Source organism: Oppia nitens, unplaced genomic scaffold (genome assembly GCF_028296485.1).
Source record: "Oppia nitens isolate AA-2021 unplaced genomic scaffold, nextdenovo-longstitch-racon4-pilon3 scaffold20_pilon_pilon_pilon, whole genome shotgun sequence".
NCBI classification, from domain to species: domain Eukaryota; kingdom Metazoa; phylum Arthropoda; class Arachnida; order Sarcoptiformes; family Oppiidae; genus Oppia; species Oppia nitens.
Window position 1 is genome coordinate 545,546 of NW_026533200.1, and position 15,055 is coordinate 560,600.

Sequence of the window (15,055 nt, forward strand, 5' to 3'; positions counted from 1 at the left end):
AAAACAAAAATAACATATCATTTGATTTCATATTAAGTTAAAAAAATAAAAATAATTATTAAACAAAAAACTTTTTAAAAAACTAATATAATATTAAATTCAAAATTATTTTATAAATATATAAATAATTAATTAATTGATAATTATTTTTTAATTATTAATTAATCAATGATTTTTAGAGACCTCAAGTTGTGTTGTTTGTTGGTGTTGTTGTTGGTATGGTATTAACAACAGTAGTCGACTGTCCATCGATTGGTAGGACTGGTAGCCGCTGCCGATTGGTTGTATAATTTACTACTAGTGTTGTTGTTTTTCTTAGTTTAGGATACCGGTGCTTATATCTATACATTAAACCATAGGTTGATGATGATGATGATGATGATGACCTGTTAGACAATAGGATGGGTAGTAACTGTGATGGTAGTGGTTGTGTTGGTGGTTGGTAATAATTTTTTTTGCTAATGGCCATCCTAGTTTGTTTAGCACCTTGTTTAGCTAGTATAACAAATATGGTAACAATTATGGATAAGGTTATAGTTATTAGTATTGATCGTCTACTAGTAAAATCAATATACAAACACATAATAATTAAAATAAATAAAATTATTAAATTTAGTTTATTTTTTATTTTTGAATTATTAAAATAAATTTATTAAAAAAATTTTGAATTATTATTTAAGTGTAAATTTTGACTATTAATTGACTGTTTTATTGATTGTTTCAGAGTATTAATACACTATATATACTGTATGTAAGTGTTATTTGATTAATATTTTTATATTAATATATATATTTCTATACCCTATATAATAATGTATATGTTATTTAATATATATATATATATATGTAATCAATATATAGTAAAATAATAATAATAATTATTATTATTATTTAATGTCTAATCAAAAAAAAAAATATTTATTTTTAGATATATATCCTGTGTTTTATTTTTTTGAAATATTTTATTTCCTATAAAAAAAATATTTGATAACCTTGATGCTTTAATTTAGTAATTTACATAATTAACTATTATAATATATACCAAATATAGCTAAATTTTATTTTTGTATATGTTTATAATTTTATAAATAATAAATAAAAAAAAATAAGTTATGTATAAATATTAAATTAATTTTTTAGTTTGATGTTGTTGTAAAATATTACTAATAAATTTTTTAACAACAAAAATTTAATTCAATAATGTAATTTAGAAAAATAAATATAATAGTAATAATATTTTTCAAATAAAATAATTTTTTAATTAATTGAATTTTATTTAATTTAAAAAAAATAATTAATTAAATTTAACAAATAAAAATTACACTCAAAAATAAAATAATTTTTAATAATTTATATTTTTTTTGATGCAAAATATCTATACTTTTATATTAATATATATTTAATTTCAAATAATCAATAATAATAATAATAATTTTTTAGCAAATAATCAATTACTCAATAGTAACTAGGACATTTATTTTTCAGCACCGTTAGATTGGATATAGGGTGGCGGTGCCGGTGCATAATAGTTGGGCAGGTTAGGTGAATAGGCTACCTGGCCTCCTGGGGTCGACCATTTAACATTGGTATGTGAGGGTAGGGTATTAACATTGATAGACTGGTGACCACCACCACTGGCACCGGGATATAAATAGACTGGTTGTCCCTGATAAACAACATTAGCATTGCTAATACCATTACCGCCACCACTACCGGTGCCGTCACCACTACTGTAGACAATAGTAGTCCGACTATTCAGTGCCAGCAATCGTCTCAATCGTAAATCGCGGGCATAGGTCATGGCTATGACTGCCGTTACGATAAACAGTACGGTTAGTATCCAATCACCAGACAAACCGTATCGGATGGCCGATACCAATGCCAGACCCGAAATCATGGTCATTATCAGGCCGTAGGTTAGGGTAAAACCGTAGTGTTGGCGATAACTACCCGTTAGACCTAACAATTGGACGAGTATTGCGATAACACATTCAGTTATTATCAATGTTTTTGCTGATTGCTATTAAAAATTTAATTTTTTTTAAAAATAAATAAAATAATTAGTAAATAATATATTATTAGTGTTTTATAAATACATAATTTTTTTAAAAATACAATTATTTTTTTAAATATAAATTTAATTAATTAATAAAATACATTAAAATATTGTTAAACACAATAAATAACTCTAATATATTGTAAATAATAATACAATATAACAGATAAAATATAAAAATATATATTAGTTTAAATATTTAAAAAAAAACAATTAATTTAGTTTTAAATAAAATACAGTAAATATATTAAACACAAATAAATATACACAACAAAAACAAAATATATTGTAAACTTATAAAAACACTATAATTAGTGTTTTAATAATTAAATAATTAAAAAAAAATTATAATTATTTAATTAAAAAAAATATATTAGTAAACATGTTTACATACAAACAAATAATAAAACAATATTTTTTTTAAAAAAAAAGTTAAGTAAAAAAATTAGATTATATTTTTTATAATTATAAAATAAAATCAATTTATTATTTCTAATTATTTAAATTATTATTATTATTCAATAAAATAATTATAAAAAAAATAATATAACCAAATACCTTAACACTATCGGTAATTTCGGCATCGGTTTTCAAGTTATTGATGGCCACTACGGTTAAGCTCATAACGATGACCACTACCGCCGTAACAACAATGGCCAGTGTAAACACTGTCCATCGTCTACATAGCGTACGACTGTCCCTATCATGACTATCCAGATCCTGTTGTTGCTGCTGATGATGGTGTATATGATTTTGGACGTCCATTATGTATGTCACACACATACACACACTATCTATATATATATACTATTAATTAGAAATTTTTTTTAATTAATTAATTTTAATTATAAAATTAATTAATTAAAAAATTATATTTTGCTACCTAAATTTAAAATGGTTGCTATAATAATAATAATAATAGTGTAATAATAGTATATAATATTAAAATACAATTAAAAAAATACAGTATATTATTAGATAATATCTATGGTATCCCAAAAATTGTATTAGTGATATCTTATCATTAAAAAAAATTTATATTGTTAATTAATTATAAATATAATATGTATTTATCATTATTGTTTAGTTTTTAATAAAATGGGTGTTTTTTTATTATTAAATTTATTTTTTTAGCTATAATTATTTTTTTTACATATTATTAATACATAATTTTTTTTAAAAAATGTTTAGGATTTATTATATAGTATTACTGATTATAATTGTATTTTAAACATAAATTATATTTCATATTAATTGATAATATAAAAAATATATTTTTGTTTTAATAAAAAATAAATTATAATTATATGTAATGATAATAAAATACATAATATAAAAATACAAATTTAATCAGTTATTCATGTATTTATAAAAAAGGATATATTATTATTATTATAGTTATTACTTAATAATATAAACATTTATATTTAAATAATATAATTATATTTTTTGAAATATTATTTGTTTGTTTATTACTAATCAAAATATAATAATTTAAGCATACTTTTAAAAATTATATAAATTATAAATATAATAAACTTTAATTTAAGCAATGAAAACTTATTGAAAAAAAATTAAATAATTTATTTTAAAAACTGTACAATTTAATTTTTTTTTTAAAATATGTATTTTAAAAACTTGGAAAAAATAAATAGTTAGAATTAACAATAATCAATGAAACATATTATTTAATAATTTTTTTTTTTGAAAAAATTAATTAATTAATTATATATATATAAATTTTATATAAATTTTATATATATTGTATTAATATAAGGATTAATTAAATATTATTGTGTAGAAAATTATTTTGTTTTATTCATTATATAATTTATTAGTAAAATATGTTTTTTAAAAAAAATAATTTTTGTTTTTAAGTTTTTAATTTAAAGATAATAATAATATAAAAGTTATTTATTAGTAGTATATTTATTAACAAAAAAATAAAACATAATTTTTTAGTTTAAATGCTGTTTATATAACAATAATTATATATTTAGAAATATTTATGATATTAATCACATTTAAAAAAAATAAAATGTTTCATCAATTTTATGTAATATTAAAATTATTACTATTGATAATAATAATTATAATCTAATATTTATTATTATTATTTATATATAAATAAAACCGATTTATTTTTGTTTATTATCTGTTATCTAAAATACAATTACAATACATGTAATGAAATGATACTATTTTTATTTGATATATCTTTATATATTTTATATATTTATATAAAACTAAATTATATTGTTATTAAATCATTATATACTTGTTTAGGCGATTAATATATAGTGTTGGCAAAAAAGGGAAATTTATAAAATAATAGAGAAATTTCTAGAAAGTTTCTAAAAGAAATTTCTATCTATGGGATCCCCATGGTTAATTTTGTTTTTCTCAATATATGTTATTATGTAACAATACATTGGTTTTACAAGTAATAACTAAATATTATTATTAATATTTTAATTATTAATTAAAGTAACAATTAATTTATTTAATTATTTTAAATTCTTATATATATGATAAAACGATTATTAAAATTTTAGAAAACTGATTATTATTGAATAATTATAATTATTTTACATATAGGTAACGCATTTTGTATAGTAGTGTATAGTATAATGTTACATGAATAGTAGTGTCTCATTATTTATATATTATTACAATAGCTATAGATATGGGGATCCCATAGTATAACAATAAAGTTAAATTTCTATAGAAATTTATTCTTGAGAAATTTTCTAGAAACTTTCTCAAGGAAATTTATTAGAAACTTTCTATTTGCCCATCTCTATTAATATATCATATGAATAAAATTGAACTAAAAAAAAGTCAAACATAGGTGTCATAAAAAATTATTAATTATTATTTATGTAATTGTTTTTTATGACTACTTCAAAGTTAAACATTGCATAGGATTTATGTAACTTTAAAAATAATAATTGATTTAAAAAATTACATTAAAATATAAATACAAAAAAAAATTGAAATAAAATCTATAATAAAATCTAAATAATATATAATAATTATTTATACTAATAATATTAATTATCAAAATAAAATAAATCTATATATTATTAATTGAAATTGTCTATTATTTACATATAGATATATATATACAAAAAATAATAAGCATTATAAACTAATATTATTTATATATCATTACTGTATATAATATATATATAGTAATATATATATATATATATATATATATATATATATATATATATATATATATATATATATTTATATAGTAATATATATATATAGTAATATATATTTATATAGTAATATATATATATATATATAGTAATATATATTTATATAGTAATATATATATATATAGTAATATATATTTAGTAATGATATATAAATAATATAAGTTTATAATGCTTTATTATTTATTTTTTGTTTTATAACCCGGATTTTAACAAACATTTTAATAATAATAAAACAATAGTTTTTTATTTGCTTTAGACATACTGTATATACTGTATAATAAAATAAACAATTATACTTAAAAAAAATATATTTATAATGAATCATATATGGTATGTAATATCATATATATATATATTCAAAAAATTTTGTACTAAAAATAATAATAATTTTTTTATATATACAGTATATACTAACTTTAGTTAAGGAAAAGTTTTATTTTTCATTATTTATTTGATGATTAATTGCACATATATTGTCTAATATTTCAAACAAAAAATGTACTAGCTACAAAGTTCAATATTATTATTTATTTGTTGGCTATAAATACCCTCAACAAAAAAAATCTAGTTTTATTATATATTAATATATAGTAAATTAAAAATATTTAGTAATAATAATAATAATTAATTTATAAGTTAATAATTTATTTATTTTTTAATATTAAAATTATATATTTATTGTTTGTCTATTAGTCGAAAAAAATATGATTCAAATTTGTTTAAAATTTTTATCAACAATTAGTTTATTATTATTAATAATAAATTATAGCAATTGTTGGCCACATAATGATAATAAATTTGTCAGTCAATGCCAATACCGTACATACAAATGGCTAAACTGTAGTACAATAGGTAATAGTAGTGATGATGAGGACAGCCATCATCGGGAACTGGATATTAAACAGGAGTTCCTCGAGTTATCCAAAAAACTGTGGCCATGGGCCCGACATTTCGATCAATTCCGATGGCGGGCACTGGTCAAAGGTGGTCAACTACCGGCCAATACTATAAACAATTTTCGGCTAATAGACATTGAAATTAGATCCGAAAACTTACGTCAAATACACCGGAAAGCATTCAGCGTAGGTCTGACCCAATCGGGTACTACTAGTCTCCGATTTCCTGGCGATACACCCATCCGATTGCGTAATCGACCGGACAGTGATTATGATATTTATCGGGCATTCGCGGAAATCCCGTCATTACGGGAATTGGTTGTCAATCTAGAGTGGAATTCTAGTCACGAAATTCCTGATAAAGCATTTTCCCGTACAATAGATTCCCGGTTAAGGACAGTTAGGTTTGCCGGTCGATATACAATTAGATCGATTGGTGAAAAAGCATTCCATGGGCTCCGGTATCTCCAGGAACTAGATCTAAGTGGTGTCGATAGTATTGCTAGGATAGAGGACGAGGCGTTTGAGCTCCGGGATTGTCCGCTATTTGATTATCATAGACTTGTAATCAATCTGAATGGTACACAACTGGCCGATAATCGGGTAGAAAACGGTGCGTTTGATGTCGAAGCCCGTCGGCGGACAGTTACCTTGAATTTAGGTATGAGCTCCCAATAAGTTATTTATTAAATAAATTTTTTTTTATAAAAACTAATACTAAAATTATGATAATTAGTATTGAATTGAAAAAAACTTAATTTATTTATTTATTTTTAATTAATTAATTGTTTGGATTATTAAGAAATTTATTAATATATTATAACTTAATTAAAAAAAATAATATAAATAAATTTAATAATAATCTAAACAATAAATTAATTTAAATTAAATAAATTATTTGAAAAACTAATACTAAAATTATGATAATTATTATTGAATTGAAAAAAACTTAATTTATTTATTAATTTTTAATTAATTAATTGTTTGGATTATTACGAAATTTATTTTTATATTATAACTTAATTAAAAAATATAATATAAATAAATTTAATAATAATCCAAACAATAAATTAATTTAAAATAAATTAATTATTATTTATTAAATAAATTATTTGTTTTTAAAAAACTAATACTAAAATTATGATAATTAGTATTGAATTAAAAAAACTTTATTAATTTATTTATTTTTAATTAATTGTTTGGATTATTACGAAATTTATTTTTGAATTATAACTTAATTAAAAAAATAATATAAATAAATTTAATAATAATCTAAACAATAAATTAATTTAAATTAAATAAATTATTTGAAAAACTAATACTAAAATTATGATAATTAGTATTGAATTGAAAAAAACTTTATTTATTTATTTATTTTTAATTAATTAATTGTTTGGATTATTACGAAATTTATTTTTATATTATAAATTAATTAAAAAATATAATATAAATAATTTAATAATAATCCAAACAATAAATTAATTTAGAATAAATAAATAATTATTTATTAAATAAATTATTTGTTTTTGTAAAACTAATACTAAAATTATGATAATTAGTATTGAATTGAAAAAACATAATTTATTTTTACTTTAATTAATTAAAATAAATAATATAAATATATTTAGTAATAATCGAAATAAATAAATAAATTAATTAATTAAAAAATAAATAAAATATGTTTAATAATAAATAACTTTTTTATAAGTATTTTTTTTTAAAAAAAACTTATTTAATTAATTATAAACTAATTTTTAGCTATTATTTATATATAAAATTATTTATTTTTTTAAACTTATTTAATTAATTAAAAACCAATTATTAGCTATTATTTATATATTTAAAAAAATATTTTTAGATAACAATAATTTTCGGGAAATACGGGAAAAATTGTTCAAAAAATTTTTGGACAGAAACCGCTCGAATGTACTGTCATTGATGGCTAACCCGTTAGGTTGTAGTCCACAAAATCGGTCCCGATTTCAGTGGCTATTGAAAAATAGACGTCAATATCAGCACCGTTTGGTGGCTAACTGTGCTACTGATGGACAGTCCATATGGGACTACGATTGGACTGAAAGTAATCTCAATCTAATAATATACTAAACCAACAAAAAATTAACTAACATTTCTATACTCTATTGTTTTGAAGGACCTACCAGTTTGACACCTGTGCCGACTAATTCAACCCAATCATCATCGGTGGTAACACCCGTACCAACTGGTAGTACCATCAATGGTACCACTAATTCAACCCAATCATCATCGGTGGTAACACCAGTACCAACTGGTAGTACCATCAATGGTACGACTATTAATTCAACCCAACCATCCTCTGTGCAGACAACTGAGCCGATAACTATCACCACTACCAGCACCGGTAGCACCAGTAGTGATGGTACAGACACACCAACTACACCAGTAGTCATCACTACTACTACTGAGGAAATACCTATTGAAACGACTACCGAACCTAACGATAATATCTAAAAAAAATATTAATATTTTTTTAAGAAACTATTGACTGAATTATATTAATCAACAAAAAAAATTGTGTTTATTTTGTTATTTGAATAAAATGTTTATTTATTAGTTAATTATTTATAAAAATTATGAAAATACTAAAATATAAAAAATATATATTACATGTTTAGTTATATGTGTAGTATTAAGTAAAGTATATTAAATTAATATAAATATTTTATTTTTAATTAATTATTTTCTACATTTAAATAATTAAGTGAATTAATTATAAAAAATAAAATTAATTTTTAAAAATATAATTATCTATAAAAAAAAATTTTATTTTATATATCTATTATATAAGATTATTATAGAAATAAATAAAAACAAACAAATATTTATGTTTTTATTAGATAAAACTTATTAACAAAAATTTTATAATTATTATTAAATAATATATTTTTATTTATATATTTCTAAATACAGTATAACAATATAGAGTATATATTAGTTTATCTATTGGTTTGTTTAAATAGTTATATATTAAATATCTTAATTTTATTTATTTTTACTATAATAATAATATTAATTAAATAATAGATAAATTAAAGTTTATATAAAGAAAATAAATAATGATAAATTTAATGATCTAGATTTAGTTTGTTTAATAATTAGATTGATCTAGTTAATAAATATTAAAGTATTAAATAGTCAAAAAAAATATTAGTTATAAACTAAAATTTAAAGTTGTTTATTATTATTTTGATAAAAAATATTTTGTTTTTGTTATTTTTTCAATGACATTCAATTACAATGCATTATATTTTTATTTTTAAAAAACAACAATTTTTGTTAATAAATATTTATAATAATATTTTGTTGTTTAATATTTTACATATATTTAACTCAAATTTTTTGTTGTTGTAAAAATAATAATATTATAATAATTATATATTTTATTTTTTTAAAAAATCAATAATAGTGTTAAATATATTTTTTAAAATCTATTTATTATAATTTTTTTTAAATATTTTATTATTTTAATATAATTATGAATAAAAATATTATGTTAACTTAATTTGTTTAATCATTTTAATTTATAGATTATAATTTTTATGTAAAATATTATGTAACTAAAACAAAAAAATAATTAATTAACAGTTTAATTACATATTATAGTCGGATAATTCAATTGATGGACAGTATGATTATGTAACTAACTGTCCTCTTAATAAGTCAATAGTAAAATTTACTATTAAAATAAAATAATTAATATATATATATATATATATTAATATTAATTATTAGTAATACTATAAATATATATATAAATTAATTAAATTATTGAACTTTATTATTATTTATTAGCTATTTATGAAATTACAAAATAAAAAAACATTTATAATAAAAGATTAATTAATTTTGTAATAAAAATATTTTGTTAAAGTTAATTGTACTAATTTATAATAAAATCTAATAAATTAATATATATATATATATATATATTAATTATTGTCAATCATAGAATTTTTTTTATTCATTATGATAATAATTAATAATTTTAATTTATTATTTATTATAAATATAATAATGAATAAAGTTGCATTTTTTTATATAAAAAAAAGTATATAAGGAGTGCAAATATTGTTATAAAAAATTATTAAAAAATATTTTATTAAATAATTGTTAATAATTATAAAAATTAATTAATAAAAAAATAAAATGAAAACAATTATCAAACAACAATTTAATAAACTAATTCAACTATTTATGTTGCTAATTGTGCTTGGTCTATTTACAAATCCAATTCAAGCTGATAATGGTATTTAAAAAAAAATTACTAAAGTTTATTTATTTTATTTTTTTAAATTATTTTATTTTATTTTTTTTTAAAAATTTAATTAATTTTGAAACTAGATTGTATAGATCAGTTTGAATCATGCGATCCGAATAATGATAATTGTTGCGGTAATTATCATTGTCTAACATATGAACCTGGTACTCCATATAAATGCCATTAATTATATTTGGATGATTATTTTTATATAAAATATATAAAATTAAAACATTTAAAATACTAATAATTTTTAAAAATAAATTAAATGTATTTTTATCATTTTTATAATTAATTATCAATAAATTAATTAATTAATAATATAAATAAATAATCAAATTTAAATCAGTTTTATAATTAGTATTTTTAATATTTTTTAGTTTGTTTTAATAATATACAGATAATTTTAACTTTTATAAACACAAAAAAATTACAAAGTAGTAATATTTAACAATTAGTACAGTATTTATTTAATTTTAAAACAAAAAAATATAATATTATAATAAAAAATTAGTTTATAACAAAAATATATTTAATTCATAATGTTTTTTGTAATTAATTATTTATTATAAACTTATTTAAAATATTAATAATTTTTAAAAATAAATTAAATGTATTTTTTATTATTATTAGAAATAAATATTCTAATTTTTAAAGTTTTATGATTATTTTTTTTTATTTTTTTGTTTTGTTTTAATAATATACAGATAATTTTAACTATTAAATACACAAAATTATACAAATTAGTAATATTTAACAATTAGTACAGTATTTATTTAATTTTAAAACAATATATATATATATATACAGTATTATTATAATAAAAAATTTATTGTATTGTTTAATTAAAAATATATTTAATTAATAATTAATTAAATAAAATTATTTATTTAATAATTAATTAAATAAAATTAATTATTTATTAATAAACTAAATATTTTTAACTAAAAGTTTTTATTAATAATATATTACAACATTTATGATCGTATAATAAATTAATTGATTTGTATTAAATGAAAAAAAAATAAATACAACACTACTGTATGTGATAGAGATAGACCTGAAACGATAGCCGACTAATTAGGTCCAAGTGATGGACAATCGAGTAGACAACGATTGGCCAGTTGTTGGCCGCTGACTACGGCACTGGCAAACAACATGTATGCCCAACACATTGACAATAGGGTACGAGTGATTGAACCGTATAGGACTGGCCGTAATAGTCCAGGAAATAACCCGATGCCCAGCCATAGGTTATCAATGATATTATAATATTAATTGAACCGCTTATTAGCCTAAAAACTGATATCTAGTTTCTTGATTGTAATATATATTACATAAATACATAATTATATATATATATATATTACATTATTACGTTATATATAAATATATATATATTAATACTTATTATTATATAATAGTTTATTCAATTCTACCAATATTATTATTCGGTCCTTGAATTATATGAATATTATTATTATTATTATTATTATTATTATTATTATTATTATTATTATTATTATTATTATTATTATTATTATTATTATTATWATTATTATTATTATTATTATTATTATTATTGTTATTATTATTGTTATTATTATTATTATAAACAACAATCACGTTTTGTTGATTATTATTAATATTAAATATATTGTTGAAAAATATATTTAGCATGTTAAAATTTAAATAATCTCTAATTTTTGAAAAACATTGATAAATAGATAAACCAAACCATAGGCCACAAACACTGCCGATTAAACATAAATATTCATCGAATAATAATTTTATATTATGTTCATGGATAAAAAATACTGATGTTAATGGTTTAATAAATATTTTTAAGCTATTGTTTTTAAAATTTTTATTAAAATTTTTAAACAAATAAATTATGTAAAATTTATTATAACAATCTAATTTATTTTGACATTTATTTAGACAAATATTTTTCGTATGATTAAAATTATATCTATCATAATCTATAAAAAATGTTTTATCATTAGAAATATTTCTACACAAATATAAACTGGGAACATTGTTGAAATGTATCGCTAATAAAATCTGATAAACATTTACAATAGCAATCATATTTATTTATATCCATTGATTGTTTTTGTTTTAAATTAAAATTTTTACATTCATTTAAATTATTATTGATAGTATAGCGTACAAAATAAATTTCATTAACTAATTCATTATCTAAATAGTAAAAACTATCATCATAATTTACTAGCGGCACTGTTAAACTAGTTGAATGTAGACGTATAGTCGATTTAAATTTTTCAATTATATTTATAGGCTTTTTAATTAATAAATAAATAAAATAGTTTGAAGTTTTTTCAATTTTAATTAGTTTTGAATAATTATAGAATACAGTTACACATATATGATTATAATCAATTGATAGACTATAATTGTTACATTGAAAATTTTTATCATTAGCATAATAGAAACAATTAAACCAATTTTCAATTTTTTCAATTAATTCAAATTGTTTATTAATAGTTTGATTGTTAATAAAATTTTTTCCAATTAAATAATCATATGATGATGATGATTGTTTTGTTGAAATTAAATCATATTTTAAAAATAGCATTTTATCAAAACAAACCGTAAATGTTGGCAATTGTATTGTATTTAAGGGCTCAGTAAATATAGTAGTAACATAATCATATTTTAAATATAAATAGCTTATTGAAAACAGTTGACAACTAAAACCAATTAAACAAAAAAAATTTAGTTTATGTTTACTGGTTATGATTTTAATAATTATTTTTATAATAAATGAATACATTTTCTTAAATATATTAATCATTTTTGTTGTTGTTTTTTTTAAAAAAAAAATAAAAAATAAAATTCACTTAAATATTTTATTTTAAAACAGAAAAAAATGTTATTAAAAGCAATCTACTGTTATTACTATTAAACTTTTTTCTTCTAAGATATACGGTATAGATATAAAATATATAATGTATATATTTTCTATATTACACTTAACATATTACTTTTTAGATTATTTACAAAAAAGTTATTTTCTAAATTTAATGTGTCTGTCTGTCTGTCTGTCTGTCTGTTTGTCTGTCTGTGTTGACAAGCTAAATATCTAAATAGGTAAAATTGTTAAAATAACGTAAAAACTCATCTAAAAATAACATTATTTTAACTAAAATATTCAAATAAAAAATTAATTATTTTTTTAAAAAGACACGAATCATATTACAGTTTAAATAAAAGTTTAAGATAAATAAAGTTAGTAACTTATCTTAATTTTTAAATAAAAAATAACATTTTAAAAATAAAGTACCTATAATTATAAACATATTTTATTAATGTATTTTAATTATTAAATTAAATCATTAATGTTTTTTTTGTAACTATTTTTAAATTTTAAATACATTATTTTATTTTTTGTTAAAATTTAAGTTTATTATTTTTTTTAAATTTAATAATTATTTATATTTTGCAAAAATTTACAAATATTCTTGGGAATTTATACGGGATTCTATATATTAATATATATATATATATATACCGGTATATATATATTATAAATCAATAATATATGTTTTTTATTAGAAGTTTGTTATGATAATGCTTTGATAAAGTACTCATAAATTGAATTATTTATTAAATATTTACATAAAATAATTAAATTTTGCTTTTTGTTGTTAGAAACGGTTATTATTTGTTATTATTTGTTATTTTAGTTTATAAACTAAATATATTTTCTCTAACAAATCAATTAATATTTACATATTTATTTTGTTAGTTAATTTAATAACTTATTTGCACTTATTTTATTTTTTAGTTATATTACATATAATACTATTAATATAAATATAATTATAAATATTAATATAAATATTTTTATAGAAATAAATGTATAGATTTATATATATATATATATATATATATATATATATTATAAATACAGTAATATTGATTTATTAGTGTACTAAATCAGTCAATAAAATTAAATACAGTACATATATACAATATTTTATATATTTATTTTTTTAAAAATAAACATAATAATTATATCAATTATATTAATATTAATATAATTAATATAATTATTATTTTTTATTAATAAAAAGTTTTGAATATATTTTAGCTATAATTTAGTTTTTAAATATTAATCTAACCTATACGTAATTTTATTTATTTATTTTAAAATACAAATATTTTTTTTTCATTTGTTGTCGATTATAACATATATTGAGAATTTTTTTTCATAAATATTTAAATTTTAAATTTTAAATTACAATTATTTATTTTAAAATAAAATCATGAAAATTACATGAGTTTTGTATAAAAAAAAACAATCTAAATCTAATTATATATATATATATATACTAATCAAACAAACAAAAAATAATACTAACATTTCTATACTGTATTGTTTGAATATATAGGACCTACCAGTTTGACACCTGTGCCGACTAATTCAACCCAATCATCATCGGTGGTAACACCCGTACCAACTGGTAGTACCATCAATGGTACGACTATTAATTCAACCCAACCATCCTCTGTGCAGACAACTGAGCCGATAACTATCACCACTACCAGC

General features: G+C 17.9%; 2 protein-coding genes across 2 annotated transcripts; one reads left to right on the forward strand and one right to left on the reverse strand.

The window, feature by feature from the left end:
• Nucleotides 1-1,403: 1,403 nt before the first annotated feature.
• On the reverse strand, nucleotides 1,404-2,973 carry LOC128953188 (uncharacterized). Its single transcript, XM_054298662.1, has 3 exons — nucleotides 2,940-2,973; nucleotides 2,615-2,850; nucleotides 1,404-2,020 (listed from the first exon to the last, which is right to left on the reverse strand). Exons 2-3 carry the CDS (start codon nucleotides 2,837-2,839, stop codon nucleotides 1,475-1,477), a joined length of 771 nt encoding a protein of 256 aa, XP_054154637.1. The 5' UTR covers nucleotides 2,840-2,850; nucleotides 2,940-2,973; the 3' UTR covers nucleotides 1,404-1,474.
• A 3,012-nt stretch (nucleotides 2,974-5,985) lies between these two features.
• On the forward strand, nucleotides 5,986-8,721 carry LOC128953176 (uncharacterized). Its single transcript, XM_054298649.1, has 3 exons — nucleotides 5,986-6,843; nucleotides 8,041-8,262; nucleotides 8,335-8,721. The coding sequence occupies exons 1-3, from the start codon at nucleotides 5,991-5,993 to the stop codon at nucleotides 8,670-8,672; spliced, it is 1,413 nt and encodes a 470-aa protein (XP_054154624.1). The 5' UTR covers nucleotides 5,986-5,990; the 3' UTR covers nucleotides 8,673-8,721.
• Nucleotides 8,722-15,055: the final 6,334 nt, after the last annotated feature.